This window comes from Hippocampus zosterae, chromosome 15, assembly GCF_025434085.1.
Source record: "Hippocampus zosterae strain Florida chromosome 15, ASM2543408v3, whole genome shotgun sequence".
In the NCBI taxonomy this organism is placed as follows: domain Eukaryota; kingdom Metazoa; phylum Chordata; class Actinopteri; order Syngnathiformes; family Syngnathidae; genus Hippocampus; species Hippocampus zosterae.
This window is the reverse complement of record NC_067465.1, coordinates 3,490,751-3,505,206: the sequence shown is the minus strand read 5'-3', so window position 1 is coordinate 3,505,206 and position 14,456 is coordinate 3,490,751. Positions and strand designations below refer to the sequence as shown.

At 45.2% G+C, this 14,456-nt stretch overlaps 2 protein-coding genes across 3 annotated transcripts; one reads left to right on the top strand and one right to left on the bottom strand.

Annotated features, from left to right (window-relative positions):
* The first annotated feature begins 460 nt into the window (after positions 1 to 460).
* ap1s3b (adaptor related protein complex 1 subunit sigma 3b) lies at positions 461 to 5,454 on the top strand. 2 transcript variants are annotated; one of them, XM_052087121.1, is made up of 6 exons: positions 461 to 635; positions 1,856 to 2,034; positions 2,182 to 2,290; positions 2,729 to 2,866; positions 5,147 to 5,205; positions 5,387 to 5,454. In XM_052087121.1, exons 1-5 carry the CDS (start codon positions 633 to 635, stop codon positions 5,189 to 5,191), a joined length of 474 nt encoding a protein of 157 aa, XP_051943081.1. In that variant the 5' UTR covers positions 461 to 632; the 3' UTR covers positions 5,192 to 5,205; positions 5,387 to 5,454. The 2 variants fall into 2 exon arrangements, with proteins under 2 accessions (XP_051943081.1, XP_051943082.1); XM_052087122.1 differs by lacking the exon at positions 5,147 to 5,205.
* Positions 5,455 to 6,452: 998 nt separating this feature from the next.
* On the bottom strand, positions 6,453 to 8,316 carry scg2b (secretogranin II b). Its single transcript, XM_052087119.1, has one exon. The coding sequence runs from the start codon at positions 8,314 to 8,316 to the stop codon at positions 6,520 to 6,522; it is 1,797 nt and encodes a 598-aa protein (XP_051943079.1). The 3' UTR covers positions 6,453 to 6,519.
* Positions 8,317 to 14,456: the final 6,140 nt, after the last annotated feature.

Here is a 14,456-nt window from a genome sequence, read left to right as displayed (position 1 = left end):
ATAAAATTATCCTTTGTTGTAAGTTAAATTTTGTTTTTCTTTCATGTTTGTAAGTTGACAATGTTATGCAGAGGTGTACTTATAACATTTTTATTTGCCAAATTGTATTATTTAGACTTGCAGCGGAGTTAGGGTAGCGTGAATGTTTTTTTTCCTCGGGGGTGGGAGGTTCGTAACAGAAAATAATTGAGTACCACTGTCCCAACCCCATGATCTCAGTACACGACATAAGTAGCCTAATTTGCCACATCCATTATGGCAATAAAGTTGACGTTTAATCCTGTCTATGCGGTATCACGCCCGCTTGTTTTAGCGTCTCATTTGTTCCAAATCGCGACGTAGTCACGTGATACTTCTTTAAATCTCGTGCTATAGGGCCAAGCGTACCCCCCTTTCAATCAGCCAATCAAGGTGCTCGAGGTGTGCGCATACTCACACGTAAACTGCAGGCACCGCCCATCGGGACGCGAGGAAAGGCGGAGCGTCGCAACTTTCTCCACTTGTGGCTGTCGACGGCGGACGACAGGACTGCTAAGTTAAGGTTATGTGCTTTAAAAGAATATCTTGACCCCGTGTGAGGGTTCGGTTTTATATTTTACTCTGTGGGACGCCTCGATTAACCAGCCGTCAACATGGTAAGTCAGCTCCACGCGTGCGTAGTAAAGATAAAAAGCTAGCATCACCTGTTTGCACCTGTTGTCGCTGACAGGTTGTTAGCATCAGAAACCTCCTAACAACGTCATCTCTATCCGGTTATTTGATATAATTATTATTGTTCATAAACATACGCCATGCCTTCTACTTTTAGTGAGCTTTTGCTGTGTTAAAAAAAATAAATGGGAAGAAAAAAAATCTACTCCCAATCATAAAACGGCAAAACAGGTTTGGTCACTTGGCCGTGTTATCCTCCTCCATTTGCCTGTCTGCTGAAACTGATCTTTTTGTCACTCTTTCTTTTTTTCTTTTTTTTAATTTGCCTTCTCCACACTTGACATGACATACATTTAAAATTAAATAAAAAGTTGCAATAAAATAACATAATAAACACTGCATTAAACACACCACTGTGATTCACTGCAGTTCTAGATTGTTGTAGAAACAAAACTATTAAATAAAAGCCAAAGTGGATAAAGGTACAAATTATAATACTGCTCTCATACTGAATTTCAATACATTGTATTCAATAGGTGTGTGTTTTTGCATTGCAGATTTGATTACTTTGAAAAAATATACAATACATTCAGTCGGGATGTGCTGATATTGTACTGCCTGTATTCATACTTGTAAAAATGCTCAAATACCACACACCGATACTACTTAACCAGCCAGACAAGTCTGTTTCGGGTAAGACATCCACCGTGTGCCGATACATTAAGGACACAGATGACATGACAACATTTTTAGATGGAAAAACTGCAAATAATGGATGCCATCGCAAGAAAAGTTTAGAATGGGCCTATATAAATAGTTTTTACTGTTTACAGGACACGTGCTTAACTCCTAATTATTCTACACACCACCCATTCCAAAATACATATTCCAAAAACAGGGTAATAACACCAATGAGCACGAAAAAATGGCATTCTAATACGACGCGAACGCCTCAGTTATGTTTTTTTCAGGTTGTCCCTGTGGAGGTGTTGCTATCATTCAAATCTTTGTTTGGACAGTCAAGTTATTCTTTAAAACGCCATGGCACTGGCAGAACATGCCTTGGTTAATTTAGTTAATAATGTCCTCAAGTAAACAGGCGTACAACTACTTTTGTGTCTCTATTGGTACGGGGGCCTGCGTTTGCCCCCTCTGACCAAAACCACCCGCCCCGTTGTCCTCGCTGTGTCTCCCGTGTCGTCAGATGCGCTTCCTGCTCCTCTTCAGTCGCCAGGGCAAGTTGCGTTTGCAGAAATGGTACACGCCCATGTCTGATCGGGAGAAAAAGAAGATCATCAGGGACATGACCACAGCCGTGTTGGCACGGCAACCGCGTACCTGTAACTTCCTGCACTGGAAAGACCTGAAGATTATTTACAAAAGGTGGGTGGGCCCTTGCATTCTTTCTTTACAGCCACTTGCAAAAGCGACTGTACCAGTTTCTTATCTTCCCTTCGATGCATACTCTGACTTCATAATGAGCCGACTGACTTACTGATCTTATTCTGTCCCTTTTCCCCCCCTTTTTAGATATGCAAGCTTGTACTTCTGCTTGGCTATAGAGAACCATGAGAATGAGCTGCTTGCTTTGGAGGTCATTCATCGCTACGTTGAGCTGTTGGACAGATACTTTGGCAATGTATTTTGTCGTTCGTCTTCTTCAATTACTATTCGAGCAGCAGTAGTCGTGTGGACATGATACGCACTTTTATTAGTAATAATGACGATCAGGACAACGATAATAATGAAAATAATCTCTTTTTACATACATTTAAATCGACATTTTTCATTCAGGGTTATTATATTCTCTGTAAGGTATTTGTAAATTCACCGAGTTGCATTTTTGGGGGCACCTGAACCTATCCTTTATTTGTCCCCCAAAAAATGTTTTGTGCTTTTTCTGCAATACCCTAAAATGCCACAAGATGGCGCCAAGCCCCGTCTAAAAATCGTTTACGACGAATGATGAGCTACAAATTTTTACTTTGCTTTACTCGGGCCCCTTTTTTCCTGAAAAGGTTGTTTTGTGTTCACCATCTTGGATTATCTGGAATAATCCCTGGCCCTTTTCTCCCAGGTGTGCGAGCTCGACATAATCTTTAACTTTGAGAAGGCCTATTTTATCTTGGACGAGTTCCTCATGGGAGGGGAAATCCAGGAAACCTCCAAACAGATTGTGAACCGCTCCATCGAAGCCTCAGACATGTTGCAGGAGGTGAGACGCTCCGGCGCACCGCACAACAACACAAAGTGGCTCGCAACTGTGACACGAGCGCCGAGCATCTGTTCTTTGCGACGCGCGAATCATTAACAAACGGCAACCACCAAGGCAGCCAAATGCAACGCCGGTATTTCCAATCAAGCGCTTCTATGTCACTCATCACACATTTTTGAGCTGTTAGAAATCCCCCCCCCCGCCACCCCTCATCTGTCTGTTCAATCAGAGTAGCAGGTGAGACTTATCCAAAACGATTTCGCATCATTTTGAACCACTAAACTGCATTTGCCTCAGTGTAAGTATTGCAATACATTACTGCACATCTCTATTTCATCCCACGCCCTAAAACGCACATTTAAGCGGCATTTACACGGACAGCAATTACCTGATGCCTAATAAATACCCCGATAGCTCCTTAAACATGACCACGTCTAATTGAGACTATTTCCTGACAGTCCTCACGAATAGAATATTGCTGTCCATGTAAAAATTGCCGCCGGCATGTACAAGGTGACGGCAACACCAGTCACACACAGTTGCGGCTTGTTAAGAAGAACGTGTTTGAAACTGCTGCGGACTGATTTCGGTTAAGCTCGGCATACACTACTAGACCAACAAACCGGTTTGATTTGCACAGTGTATGCCCAGCTTTTGTCTACGGGCCTCTCTCTAGTAATTTCCAGGTGGCATCAGTTTGACTCTTTTATAAACATGAAATAAAATGTTTGGGTCTGGGTGTTGGGTAGATCATTTCTTTGTTGTTCAATTCCCTTTGAAATGACTCGTGAGACTAAAAATGGCATTGTCACTGACTAACAACAACAAAAAAAACAAACATATTTGGGATATTTGAACACACATATCGAGGCAACATGAAAATACGTATTATATAAAAATATATGTTTCATCCGCGGCCCGGTAGTCCAGTGGTTAGCACGTGGGCTTCACAGTGCAGAGGTACCGGGTTCGATTCCAGCTGCGGCCTCCCTGTGTGGAGTTTGCATGTTCTCCCCGGGCCTGCGTGGGTTTTCTCCGGGTGCTCCGGTTTCCTCCCACATTCCAAAAACATGCATGGCAGGCTGATTGAACACTCTAAATTGTCCCTAGGTGTGAGTGTGAGCGTGGATGGTTGTTCGTCTCCGTGTGCCCTGCGATTGGCTGGCAACCGATTGAGGGTGTCCCCCGCCTACTGCCCGAAGACAGCTGGGATAGGCTCCAGCACCCCCCGCGACCCAAGTGAGGATCAAGCGGCTCGGAAGATGAATGAATGTTTCATCCTCTTTAAAGAAGGGCTAATATTACTATGACCTTCTGACCTATTGTGACCAGTTCCCCCATGTATATTATATTCGTATTTCTGTATTATACTGCACCCCGGTGGATAAAGTACACCCACAAAAAGGAGCGGCACAATGCCCATTGAATTGGAGGACCAAAAGAAGGCAAAAACGGTTGATTTTTTTTTTTTTGATTACTTCATTATAGAAAGCTTTTTATTATTATGAAAAAGAGTCTGGAATCGATGAATGCAGTACTCCCCCCTCCCTCAGGAAACAGAAAACATTTTGCAACCCCTACACCTCTCCGACTTCTAGGTATCATTTGTCCAGAGTCCAACATGAACAGCGGCCCCTGGGCCCATCACGTGACTGTGTTGTGCCACATGAAATTCCACCAGTACACACACACACACACACACGCACACATATAACAAACTCCAAGCATTGCCGCAGCAGAGAATGAATCGCCCAAGCACCAATGACCCAACTTTTTGTCTTGATGTTTATCTTCCTGAGCCGGTAGCTTTCCTACCAGGTTTTGCGCTGAGCTCCAGCATGGGAAACGTGTTGTTTCAGCGTAGTTGTGCGAATGTGAGCGTCTCCAGTAGTCAGTGTGATGGTCCAGTTTGATTCACGGTGGTGCTGCTGAGGTCTCCCGTTGCTTCTTGATGTTTGCTGTTGCGCGTGTGTGTTGCCCCCCCCCCCCACCCCCACCTTCCCCCAACACTTGTGCGTCGCTGTGGCAATCTCTCTTTTTTTTCCTCTCTGCCTGTCCCCCGCCAGTGTTAGTCGCGAGCGAGAGACAGATATTGCGTGGGAGTGGGGGGGGGGGGGGGTGCTGCGGCGTCGGTTTGGCGACCCTTCCCGCTCTGTGCGGTCAAGTGGTTTTTTTTCTTGGGTGTGTTCTGCTTCTCAGTAAGGCTCGACTAACACCTTGAATTTGGAATTGATGCCGTTAGCCGTCGGCTCCCATTGATTTTGATCATTATCGCTTCAGGATGGCAGCAATGATTGGTATGAGGTGGAGCTGTTTGGACCTTGAATATGGACAGACAGGTTAGATGTTCTGCTTGTGTGTAGTGACTGTGTGTCCGGTGTTCTCAGCACCTTTTTTTTTTTAATTCCAGGTGATGTGTAAACACACGTGCCTCTGAATATTCATCCTATCACACAATTGAGCAATTAAGACCCTCGGCAGGTGATTTATCCTTCCTTGTGTGCTTTTCTTCTTTTCTAGACAATGGAGGAGTACATGAGCAAGCCGGCATTTTGACACAAGGGCCAACGAAAGCGAAGGACCGAAGGGGGTGGGGGGGGAATGCAGCGATGACACGGAAGCCGGATTCATTGAGACGCAAGAAATCTTCATTTGCAAGTAAATTGTCTTGGTCCTGTAGTCGCTTGAAAGTGAAAAAAAGATTTTACAGGTGTGCTGAATGTTGTTAATATATTAGAATTGAATCGTGTGATAATTTAAATAAAACGTCTATTTAACGCAATTATTTCATGTCCAACGGCAAAGAAATCCGTTGCCAAATGAATCGCTTTTTAATCTCAAATTGATTGTGCCGCCGTTATTCTATTTTTTACAAGCAATTTATATCTTCTAATTAAATTTGTATTTTGTTAAACCAAGTCGCAGTGACGATTCCTGTTTTTTTTTTTTTTTAAATAATAATCAACACAACTCAGCAAGAAGAAAAATAATACCGCTGATGCTTTATTCATCTGTGCTTCATCACACATTATTGAGCATGTACAAAATGGTTTTAAAAATGAGCATACGTAGCACAACCACCGGTTAGGCTGACAATGCAGAGTTTTGTGGTATGAAAGCGATCGGAAGGCAGGCTGATATCGAGACTGGTAAATAACGATCCATACCCATGAGAACAACAACTTGACAAACCCCCGAATATGCGCGCAGCCATTCCGTTCCGGTCGTCTTGAATTGTAAAAGAACCTCGATTATATTCTGAAATGATAGGAAAGCGCTGGGATCTTTTTGGAGGCTGTCACAGTTTACATACACTTCAATTTTAACCGAAGTCAATTCCTTTTCAAGATAATCTAGTCTCTTTCGACAAACACGATGCAAAACTTTGAACAGTGTCACAAGACTCGATTATAGACTTTTATTGGATATTGATACTCGTTAAGAATTTTCGGATTGGTCAAAGTTGCAAACCCTGTCTTTTGAATAAGCTTGGTCTCATCTCCTATGATGTCACTATATTTCTATAATGACCTTGCAGCAAATAGGGACTTAATGTATAGTGTGTGTGTGTGCGTGTGTGTGTGTGTACAATAAAATTTGTAAACTAGATCACATCCACCATACAGAAAGTTTAAATACTACAATCATAGCGTTTACATTCCAGCCACGGCTTTGTCACGGTGCTCCTGCGCTTCTTCTCCCCCCGACGTGGCGCCTGCAACCGGGGCGGAGGTCTTGGCCCTCCCCCCCTCCTCCTCCTCCTCCTCATCCTCCTCCTTGCTGTGCACCTCAGTGGGCTTCTCCTCCTCGGCCTCCCTCTTGGCCACCGGTCTGCTCCCAGAGTCCGCCTGGCCCAAGTAGTCCTTCACGGCCCACTCGTACAGCTCATAGGGGAAGTGGCCCTTGGTCTGGGCCTGGGTGTCCCGCTTGGCGATGCCGTCGGGCGGGTACTCGGTCAGGATTTTGGCCGCCAGATAAGTGGTCACCTCGTCCTCCACGTCGTCGCCGCCGTCGTCGTCATCGCCGTCGTCAACCTGACGTCTGAAGGGCATCTTGTTGAGCTCGGACAAGAACAGATTCTCCCTGCGTCCGGCCGGAGGCGGGATTTTGACCGATCCGGCGTTCGGATCGGGGTTGCTCCCCGCCGGGATCCTATCCGAGGACGTCTTGATGGGTCTGGGCATCACCGGATACTCGTTACTGATCGTCTCCACGCCGATGATGTCCAAAAAGTCCTCTCGGTCCATGTCCTCGGGGGCAGCGGCTTTGCTCTTCACGGGCAGTCTTCGACTGAAGTAGCGAACTTTTGGGGTTTGTCCGGTCGAGTAGCGAGAAGAAGAGGGCGGCGGGTTACGGTGGAGCTTCCGGAGCTCCTCTGTCAGGAGCATGTCGATGAGGTCCTGCGGGGGGACGTGGAGCTTCAACGACAGCTCCAGGAGCTCCTTCAGCGTACGAGGATCCACGATGGAGGGACGGATTAGTCTCTTGCGTGGCTCTCCGGTCTGGTCCCTCTTCTGTGTCTGATCGCTCATCTCCAGAACTTTAAGGAGGTAATAATCGACCAGCTTGGTGTCGTCGTTGGCGTCCTCCTGGTCCTGACCCGAACGCCGCTGCACTTCCTCCCCGTCTTGGTCCTCCTGATCCCCGAGGGCCCCGTCTGCTTCCTCGTGGCTCCCGTTCACCATCTCTTCGGTCTCCTCTCGTTCCTCCACGGGCACCCACTCCTCTCCGGGGGCGGCGTCATCTTCGCCCTCCTCATCTTCGTCGCCAAAGACGTCTCTCTTCTGCCCCGCCGACATGGGCGTCCTCTCCAGCTCCTCGAAAATGGAGCGGAGGTTGGCGAGGCTCTGGGGTGTGTACTTCTGGTCCAGGTCCTCCGTAGCCCGCTTGGAGGCGTCCGTATTCTCCTCATCCTCAAACATCAGCGGGTACTTCTTGTGGGGCCTCGGGTAGTTGGCGTAATCGGCTGGAGAACTCTGAACGCTTTCCGTGCCTTTGCCGCGATGCCTGTGTAGGCGGCGGTCATTGTGGGGCGCCGACGCCGGGCTGAGCTTGGCCTGATCCTGGAGGGACTTGAGCAGGGATCTCATCAGCTGTTCCGCAGTGACGTCCTGGCGCTCCGCGGGAGCCGCCTCGTCTTCCTCCTCCTTCTCCTCCTGCTTCTGCCTTTGTTGCTGGGAGGCCAGCTGAAGCAAGACTCGGAACTTGTCCACTTCATCGTAGTCAGCAGGCGCAGGTCCGGGGCGACCCGCGCTACGCTGCTTCAGGTTCTCGATGTACTCCAGAGCTTTGAGCAAGTCGGAGCCGGCCGGCTGGCCTTCGTCGCCGTCGCCGCCTCTGAGACGGAAGTGGCGGGGGAGAGACGCGGCCTGCACGCCGCATCCGTGGAGGAGGACGGCGAGCAGGATCACGGCTGCCCCCGCGGGCAACTTGTGGTGGAAATGCAGCATATTATAGGCGAGTGATCCCCTGCACACACAGAAAAACAAGGCAGACTTGTTATCTATCGATACGTATCACTATTAATTATAGCCGTCTATTATATACCAAATATGTTACCGTTCGTGCGGTTCTGGTTGGAACAAAATGTCACTTATTTTCATCATTGTCTTTTTCAATTGCAGTCTCATTTTGATTTGACGTTTTTCAAGCTCTAATAATAATAATAATAATAATACATTTTATTTGTGGCCGCCTTTCTAGAAACTCAAGGACACCTTACAACAAACAGTTAAAATCATGAGTACAATGTTAAAAACAACATCAAATAAGACAAAAAAATAAATACAACAAAAATAAATAAATAAATAAAATAATGGCTTTATAAAAAGCTATTTATATTAAAGCTATCTATTCCATAATATAATTGAGGTTCCTGAGATTCTTTTTTAAATTATAAAATATGAATTAATTTATTACATTAAATAAATAAATTATAAAATATGAATTAATTTATTAAATTAAATAAATAAATGATAAAATATGAAATGTTTCCCTATCTATATCTATGTACAGTAGTAATAGGGAGAAATTTCATAAATAGATTTTTTTGCACCACCCATGATAAATTAGGAGACCAACATAATTGGGAAAAAAACACCTCTGAATACGGTATAGATGTTTTTCATTGTTCGTCGTCCTCCTCTTAAGATCATCTTATCACAGTGGTTAAAATCTCCCAAATATCTCCTCCGATTTTCCATTTATCTGCGTCTCCGTACGTATTTGCACAGGACGCGTTCGTTTCTATCCAGCCATCTTCGATCAATTCTCTGCATGACTCATTCCTCGCGTTGTGACGAGCAACGACGAGGTCTAATTGGATGGCAGCGTAAAAAAAAAAAAAAAAACAATCCCACCCTAGCTCTCAGACGTTTTCATTGCAATAATCCATATCAACAAATGTATGACGAGTCTGATTCATTGAGTGTAATCTATTTGGGGGGTCGATTTCGTGGTGGAATTAGTCAGGGAAATGCGCGTCTTACCTTTTGGGAAAAAAAATTTAAAAAAACAAGCGCTCAGACGACAGTGGAGGTGTTGGGCATGTCCTCTTGCAGCTTGATGTTGTGTTGTGAGTGCAGCACTCGGAGAGCTCCTCCGCATATATGAGAGGACACCTGACCACTGCGTCATCGCAGAACGCACGCACGCAAAAGACGGCCCCGCCCCGCCTGAGAAAAAAAAACAACATATAAATGATTCACGTTTTTATGGCATGGCATACCAAAAAGCTCTCGGTATTAAAAATAGCCTCCCAACGCTGTCTGTTGCACGGTGAGAGCTATTGATCGTTTATAAAGACTCCGGATGCATGCGTTTTGGAGCTGACGCTTGGCCCGACTGGCACTGCTTGCAGACAAAGGAGAAATCGCCATATCGCAACCCTTTTGTATTAAAAAATGTATTTACATTTAGGGTGCAGTGACTTGAATGGGGAAACAAAAACAATCGTGCATTGATTTCCCCCAGATGGGAGGGTAAATTAAAAACGAATATAAAATGATTATTATTTTTTAGATCGATAGAACGTGATAGCAGACTAGAAACAAGCATTGATGAATGTTCATCAATATTTAGTAGCAACCAAACATTTTAGGGACATTTTTTTTATCATCTGTATGCAAAGTTACATTTCCTTCTGTATCTTAAGGTGGTGAAATAGTTAAACCCTCCAGCATGACTCACAGGCGCTGTCGCAGTTCGGCAGCCCCTCCCCTCCCCCACCCCCTCCCCCCTCCTCCTTCTTCATCATCCTCCTTTTTCTTGAGATCAGCCAACCAGACGGTGATAAACAGCCTCCGGTTGACTCGGGGCCAAAGCTGCGACACTCCCAACTGGTGAGAAGATGGCGTCGCAGCGTGCCGCCTGCCAGATGAGGGCCAAGCATGTGGAGAGTGACAAGATTGATGGTGAGCTCCTACAAGCTCCTAAAGAGCACTTGTTTCCCCAAATACGATGGAAGCTGGTCATCAAACCATATGCCTCACGTCACCTATGCAGAAACATCCATCCATGCGTTTTAGACAGTGCGTGTCCTCAAAAGGGTCGCGGGTGGTCTGACGCCCGACTTCCTCCTGCATATCAAAAACATGTGGATTAGGCTCATCGACGATCTCACAAAACCAAGTATAGCCCTTACATTTGGGTAAATATATTTTCAATGGACATAAACTCAAGCTGGCGGCCCGGTAGTCCAGTGGTTAGCACGTGGGATTCACAGTGCAGAGGTACCGGGTTCGATTCCAGCTCCGGCCTCCCTGTGTGGAGTTTGCATGTTCTCCCCGGGCCTGCGTGGGTTTTCTCCGGGTGCTCCGGTTTCCTCCCACATTCCAAAAATATGCGTGGCAGGCTGATTGAACACTCTAAATTGTCCCTAGGTGTGAGTGTGTCCCCCGCCTACTGCCCGAAGACGGCTGGGATGGGCTCCAGCACCCCCCGCGACCCTAGTGAGGATCAAGCGGCTCGCAAGATGAATGAATGAATAAACTCAAGCTCTGCATGCACACACAATTGAAAACAAATGAAATAAGCAACATCTCTAAATTGGACCCAATTAGTTCAGTTGACTGAAAACTAAGTGAACCATAGGTGTGATTGCGAGCATGAGTGGCTGGCGACCAATCCGACCCTAATGAAGCGCCACAGAAAATGGATGCGTGGCTCTTTTATAGCCCTTTGTCGTCCATTTGTTTTTGTTTTTTTATTGCAACACTGCCTGGTTTTCCATGCCATTTGCATCTCTGTCCAGTCCATTAGCGTGGTGGGAAAGTCAAAGACGTCTCTTCATCTTCATTTTTTTTTTTACATGTCATCAGCCTCTTGCCTGGGATATCAAAGCGCAGATTTAAATCAGGTAATAAAAGGGCAGCGAGTATGTTTTGGAAAGTGTTTTCCAGTCTCGCAACCATCACGTTCCTCTTTCTGCGAGTGAGGCGGCAAGCAAATCTTTCCCCGCTTGCAAATCTCGATTGGCCATGAGCAGATTGCTGGATTGTGCATGTGCTGACATACCAAAATAGAAAGAAGTGCTCACTAAAGGCTCGGGCAGCCATTGATGCGGCTGTTGTGCCACAGTAAGGATGTATTGCAGAGCCTTATTGGCAATACTTACGCCCACATTCATTATTACTCACCAGAGGGTACTTAACTGTACCAAACACCAATCAATTATTTATATTGCACTTTTCATATAAAAATGCGACTCAAAGCGCTTTGCATTATGTTCAAAACAAGGCCTCAATGTGTGTGTGTGTGTGTGTGTGTGTGTCCTGATTTTCAGAATGATTAAAAAGGCCGGTGCCGGACAATCTCAGAGCACTGATGACTCAGTGGTGTGTTTTCATCATGTAGCATTTTCTCTTCTCTAATGTATAAATTCATGGTGTTTTTTTTTTTTCAAAGTCCCCCTCGAAGGATCTTTTCATCCATGGGTTAGAAATTAAAAAAAAAAAATGTAAAAAGTGAATCTCAGAAGTCCCCGTGGTGGTGGAAGAGGAACTGGTCCTTTGAGGCTCCTTTGAGGGGTGTCTAATGAGCTGTCATTCCATGCGGGTTTCAGAGGATAGTTTACAAGATCAAACGATACCATGAACAATTGCCAAAATCAACGATGTAAAATAATATAATTTTTCAAAACCAGAATTTGGTGAGCCGTCATTTCTGCAACGTGGGAGATTATGTGCAGATATTTTTTGTTGTTGTTGTTTTGCACTCAATAAGTTTGCCTCCAAAGAAAGTGGTGAGTGTGACGAGGAAGCGACCACATTAAAGTGTCCTTGGGTGTCTTAAAAGGCGCTTATAAATAAAATGTATTTTTATTATTCATTCATTCATTCATCTTCCGAACCGCTTGATCCTCACTAGGGTCACGGGGGGCGCTGGAGCCTATCCCAGCTGTCTAAGGGCAGTAGGCAGGGGACACCCTGAATCGGTTGCCAGCCAATCGCAGGGCACACAGAAACAAACAACCATTAGCACTCACACTCACACCGAGGGACAATTTAGAGTGTTCAATCAGCCTGCCACGCATGTTTTTGGAATGTGGGAGGAAGCCGGAGCACCCGGAGAAAACCCACGCAGGCCCAAGGAGAACATGCAAACTCCACACAGGGGGGCCGAAGCTGGAATCGAACCCGGTACCTCTGCACTGTGAAGCCGACGTGCTAACCACTGGACTACCGGGCCGCCGTATTTTTATTATTATTATTATTATTATTAGAGAAGAGGAAGAAACACTCTGGTGGTAGTGTGAGGGATTGCACAATGATTTATTATTATTTATAATATTGTGTTATTTCTTCATATATAAGCGCGTTTGTACTTTAAAAAAAAATTTGTAGCGCATGTATTTTGAACTGCACATTAATAAAAACAAAAGAGACATCACGCCCATCTGGGCTGGAACGGATGAATCCCTTTTCCATTTATTTCAATGGGAAACACTGCTTCAGTTCACAAATGTCGTTTGAGTCTGCAAACAAATTCAGTCCACAAACGGAGGTTCCGCGCTTGCCCCCTCCAAATGGCTCTTTTAAAAGTTGGGTTGCATATTTGTGTTTGAAGGACACGAGTCAAGAATAAATCCAAACATTTATTTTGGAACAAAAAGTCCTTCAAATGTGAGTAACTGTGAAAGGAGAGATGGACTCATGCTGATTTGTTTGTTTTCATCCTCATCTTCAGCAAGCCCGCTCCCCCTCCCCTCCCCACCACCACCATCGACAACAAGCCGCCCACCCACCCAAGGAACCATGGAGAAGAGAGGAGAGAATGGCACACCCGTTGTCATGGCACATCTTTTCATCCCACGTCTCCATGGCGACGCCGCCTCACGGCTTTTCAATTGCCTCCACCTTTTGTGTCTTTGCGCGGGTTTGCGTTTACGTTGCTCTCCTCCGACCGGCACCTCCTCTTCCCAATAGAGTCGCTTTCTTTGCTGATGCACCAATTATGGTGCCGGAGACATTGTGTTTGTTGCCTGGGCTGTCGGAAGGGAGAATGGAGCCTTAATTGAGTGCCCGTTTGGAGCAAATTAGGCTGGGAGAGAGATTTGAGCAGACGAGTGGGATGAAGGAGCAAAGTCTACTCTGCGGGCATATCCTGTATGAAAAGGCCACTTGTCCATGTACTGTCAGAAAAAAAACAGTGGGAGAGGACAGATCGCCGCATTATTGAGATCAATCGGGCTTCTATGCCTTTCACTCCTAATGGATATAGATTTTTTTTTTCAACGAAATTGCCTCCTATCCACTTGTGAGGTGTGCGGCATATGCAAGATAAAGATGGCCAACGTTGTGCTAAAAGATGACCATTTGCCACAAAAAAAAAATACTGACTAAATATTTTCTTTCTAAACAAAAATATACCTCTTTAAAAATACAAACCAGTCGCTAACACGAAAACATTCTCGCAACTCCTTCATGACGTCTCCCGACTACTGTCGCAGTCTTTATGTTGCTGTTCCATCAGAGGTCTGCTGGTGGTGTCAACGTGGATGAAGTTGGTTGCATTCACGTTGTCATACAGGAAGTCGAATAGAACTAGTCTACTTATTGTCTACCAGGTAAAATAGTCTATTTCTAGTACACAAGATAATCGAGTTTCCTTATAGTCTGCTATCTTAACTAGACTAGTTCAAGCTAAACCAATCTACTTCGAGTCGACTAACTTAACTAGTCTACCAGCCAAACATGTCTATTTCAATTCTACGAGCTCAGGTAGTTTATTTATAGTCAACCAACTAGTCTACTTCTAGTCTACAAACTAATCTACTTCGAGTCTACTGTTTTAACTAGTCTACTATCTGTAGTAGTTTATGTCTGGTCATATCATAGCGTCCCAATTGAATTGAAGTGCTGACCTTTGACTTGGCCACCCCAAAATCTTCATTTTTATATTTTTTGCCATTCAGAGTCAAGTCAAGTCAACAGAGCACTACAGAGTGCTGTACATGGAGCAATTTAACATGCACAATAAACAGTAAGACAAATCGGTAATAAAGGCGGTAGAAAGCACCAAACAGTAAAACCAAGAACAAATCTAAGTCATGCTGAGTCGAATGCCAAAGAATACAAGTGAGTTTTGAGGA

Coding starts and splice junctions, on each gene's coding strand:
- scg2b (XM_052087119.1), bottom strand. CDS start 8,316: ATGCTGCATTTCCACCACAAGTTGCCCGCGGGGGCAGCCGTGATCCTG.
- ap1s3b (XM_052087121.1), top strand. Junction 2,035..2,181: donor CTGAAGATTATTTACAAAAG/GTGGGTGGGCCC, acceptor CCCCCTTTTTAG/ATATGCAAGCTTGTACTTCT. Junction 2,867..5,146: donor CCTCAGACATGTTGCAGGAG/GTGAGACGCTCC, acceptor TTATCGCTTCAG/GATGGCAGCAATGATTGGTA.